This window comes from Trichechus manatus, unplaced genomic scaffold (genome assembly GCF_000243295.1).
Source record: "Trichechus manatus latirostris isolate Lorelei unplaced genomic scaffold, TriManLat1.0 scaffold00158, whole genome shotgun sequence".
NCBI lineage: Eukaryota > Metazoa > Chordata > Mammalia > Sirenia > Trichechidae > Trichechus > Trichechus manatus.
Genome location: NW_004444094.1, coordinates 832443 through 836236, shown reverse-complemented (window position 1 = coordinate 836236; position 3794 = coordinate 832443). Strand labels below are relative to the sequence as shown.

Below are 3794 nucleotides of genomic sequence, written 5' to 3'. Positions count from 1 at the left end.
GCCCGGTATCGTTTAGGAGTACAGGATAGCGTAAATGGTTAAACACTGGACTACTAACAGAAAGGTCAGTGGTTCAAACACAGTCAGAGGTACCTCAGAAGTAAGGCCTAGAAATCTGCTTCCAAAAGGTCACAGCCTTGAAAACTCTATGGAATGCTAGTCTACTCTGCATACTTGGAGTCACCATGAGTCAGAATTGACTTGAGGGCACTTAATAACAACAACAGCAGTTTACATTTGCTAAGTTTCCAGTCTCCTAAGAATGACTCTTTTTCAATGTGATCTCCTTCAGATATTTATAAGAAGCACTACTAATTATGTTCTTGGAAAGCTCATGAAAATTAAATCTAAGCAAGAACGAAAAAAGAGAACAAAATCCAGTTTATAGTAAAGTTATCACAAGCTTACTCATCTATAAACAGTAGGCAGCTACACATTGTTATGCACAAAGCACTTCTAAAATATGCTGTCATTTGGCTCAAACTTAATGGAAGCTTAGGATGGGTACTTTAATGATTGGGACAGTGACTCTGTCTAGCGTAAGATACGAAACTAATGAAACTGGCAAGTTGTCTTCTCTAAGCCAGCAAATTCTATGCTCTAAAAATCATGTCTGTCTGACAAGCAGGAGAGTATGTCTCACAGCAGATCCTGAAGCATTTACATTCTCTCATATTTCCATATTTTATTGCTTCTTTTTTCTTCCCTAGACACAAAACAACAGTATTGATTCAATATCACCCTGCTGTCTATTTTAATTGAAATCTTCAGCATATACAAACATGTCAAGAGTTGGTAATAAAAAATACAACTAAAAGCTCAACAAGCAGTAGATCTAGACCTTTGGGGAATTAGAAAACTTATTCTTTCACTTGTTTTTTGAATTGTATTAATGGTCACAAATGAAGATGCAGTCGTGCTAGGAATCTAGCAGACTGTGCTCAGAGCACAGGTAAAGAAAGGAGAGAGTGTTTTAATGTTTCTTAAGTATAAATTGCTCCAAAAATATTTACCTACGCAACTGACCTTAACAATGAAAATATCTACTACTGCAGCCTTTGAGTTAAACTGTTCTATCTCCACAGGGGGCCTATAAAGTACAAACAAATTAATAAAGTGGAAGAAAACATTAAGCTAGTTTGAAATCATTGTTATTGGTAGTCGCCGTTGGTGGAGTCTATTCTGACTCGCTGTGACCCCATGCGTGAGAGTAAAACCACTCCATGGAGTTTTCAAGGCTGTGAACTTTCGAAAACAGATCTCCAGGCCTGTCTTCCAAGGAGCCTCTGGATGTGTTCGAACTGAAAACCTTTCAGCTAGTACTCGACTGCAAATGGTTTGCAACAACCAGGGACCTAGCACTGATTTACTAACTGTCCTTGTGCCTGCATCTTCTCAGGAGAGGGGTCCTCAAAATATGGATTAGAATTGGGGGTTTCCACATTAAGATAAAAAGCCTTAAGTATCATAAAAAGGTAAAAACAATATAAGGAACCATTAGTAAATAGTGAAAGCTCAATAAAAAAAAACTTAAGGGAAGCTGGCCATTTTTTACAACTTTGGCAAATAGAAACCATCTTGCCTTTCAAGTTTCTTGCTTTTTTTCCTCATATATGTTAGGCTATTGTGTTACTTGCTAGGTGACATGTTGGTAGGCCGGATGAGTAGATTATACAACTAAACTAACTGGAAGTTTAAACAACTTTTATGTTGGTAAAAATTGGGATAACGGCTACCATTCACACTGTTGTAATTAATTGTTCCGGGCACTGGGTTAGATGTTATATGATGTTACTTAAAACATAGTGCAGCCATTCAAGGCTGATATTATGGTCCATAGTTTATGGATAAGGAGCCCTGGTGGTGCAATGGTTAAATGTTCAGCTGCTAACTGAAAGGTTGGCAGTTCCAACCCACCAGTGGCTTGTGGGAGAAAGACCTGGTGATCCGCTTCCATAAAGATTACAGTCAAGAAAATCCTATAAGGCAGTTCTACTCTGTCACATGGGGTGGCTATGGATCAAAAATTTGACTCAATGGCACCTAACAACAACAACAACATTTTATAGATGGGGAAAACAAATCTCAGAGAAGTTAAATGGCATATGAAATGTCACACAGCTGGCTGTGATATGGTTGGAATTAGACACTCGTATTGCTGACTCCAAATTCAGTTTCCCAAATAATTACCTGGTGTTGTTATAAACCCTGGTGGCATAGTAGTTAAGAGCTTCTGCTGCTAACCCAAAGGTCAGCAGTTCGAATCCACCAGGCGCTCCTTGGAAACTCCGTGGGGCAGTTCTACTCTGTCCTATAGGGTTGCTATGAGTGGAAATCGACTCGATGGCAACGGATTTGGTTTTGGGTTTTTTTTGGTTATATGCATTAATGAACAAAAAACAAGTGTGATGAGGGTCAGCAAAGGAGGAGTACAGTATACATAGCAAGGAGTCCTGTAGGAGGGCGTCAAAGGGGATATTCTATGAAAACAACATTGAAGTGAGTTGTAAGAAGTGGTTATGGAAAAGAAAGAGAAAATGCTTCTAGGCAGGGTAAATGCATGCCCCCAGGTTAGGAGGTAAACGAGAGGTTGCTGGGCTCCAAGAACTTAAAAAGACTGTGAGAGGAGGTTGGGTAGGTCTCAGGGGTTAGCTTGCAGATCACCTTGCAAGAACTATTAAGAATTTGGAACATTATCTGAAGGAAAATTGAAAATCACTGGAGAGTTATACTTGGTAGGTTCATATTTGCATTATAAAAGATCATTTTAACAGCAGCTTAAAGAAAGAAAGGAAAAAAAAAGCATGATTGTGGATTGGGTTTAGAATACCAGAAGACCAAATAGAAAAGAGATGCAGCCATTTCAGATGGAAGGCTCTGGTAGAAGTGGCGGGGTGAACGTGCGATGGAAGGAAGTGGATAAGTTCATGAGATATTTATTAGGCAGAAAGAACAGAGCTTTGTGATTTATTTGATGGAGGAGGTGGAGGGTGGGGAATCAAGGATGATTCAAGGTTTCTGGCTTGAGGAAGTGGTTATGTTATCTACTCAGACAGGCTACACTGGCAGAGGGTAGCAATGTCTCATTTTAGACAGGATGATTTTGATGCGCTGCAGATATCCATATGGTGCTGCCCATATGGAGATGACAAGTAAGCAGTTCTATCTTGAAAGAGACTAATGTTCTAGAGATAAAGCGCACAGTCTGAGAAAGGGTAGTGGGGTCAAGGGCTATGAAGTTCTTCCTTTGAGAGAAGCTAGTGGGAGGAGGAAGAATCCCAAGGTAGAGGAAATAAAGATCACATGAGTAGATCTTATATTAGACACAATTTACAAGTGAAAAAATAAAATGGGAATTTCAAGTTACCATCTAGGTTGTCAAACCTGTTTCATAAAAAAAGAAAGGATTTTGTGGCAGAACTTTGCCCAAAAATAAGTGGCATACATATGTCTGGAACATCACTTTTGCTCTGTCTGCAGGAACCTCAGAGTGGCAGAGAGGAACATAAGGATAAGGAAGTCACAAATAGCACAGAGGAAACGGGAAACAGGACAAGAAAGAAAAAGTTATAGAATAAAGGGGACAATATATGGCACGCTAGGGTAGGACATTTTAGGTAATAGCATAGAATAATTGGAAGGGGCAGAGACTAAATTACACATAACAGGTATTAGGGCTCCTGCTGGCTCAGTGGTTAAGAGCTCAGCTGTTAACCAAAAGGCCAGCAGTTTGAATCCACTAGCCACTCCTTGGAAACTCTATGGGGCAGTTCTACTCTCTGTCTTATTGGGTT

The 3794-nt window shown here is 39.6% G+C and overlaps 1 protein-coding gene across 4 annotated transcripts in view; it reads right to left on the bottom strand.

The window, feature by feature from the left end:
- The window catches only part of PCDH9 (protocadherin 9), a 1003512-nt gene that overhangs the window by 803814 nt on the left and 195904 nt on the right, over positions 1-3794 (bottom strand). Inside the window, exon 3 of one of the 4 annotated variants that reach the window (XM_023740560.1) lies at positions 1679-1702. The exons of the other annotated variants lie outside the window; for them this stretch is intronic. Coding sequence (XP_023596328.1) covers positions 1679-1702 — 24 coding nt within the window. The remainder of the gene's footprint in view (positions 1-1678; positions 1703-3794) is intronic. 4 annotated transcript variants of the gene reach the window in all.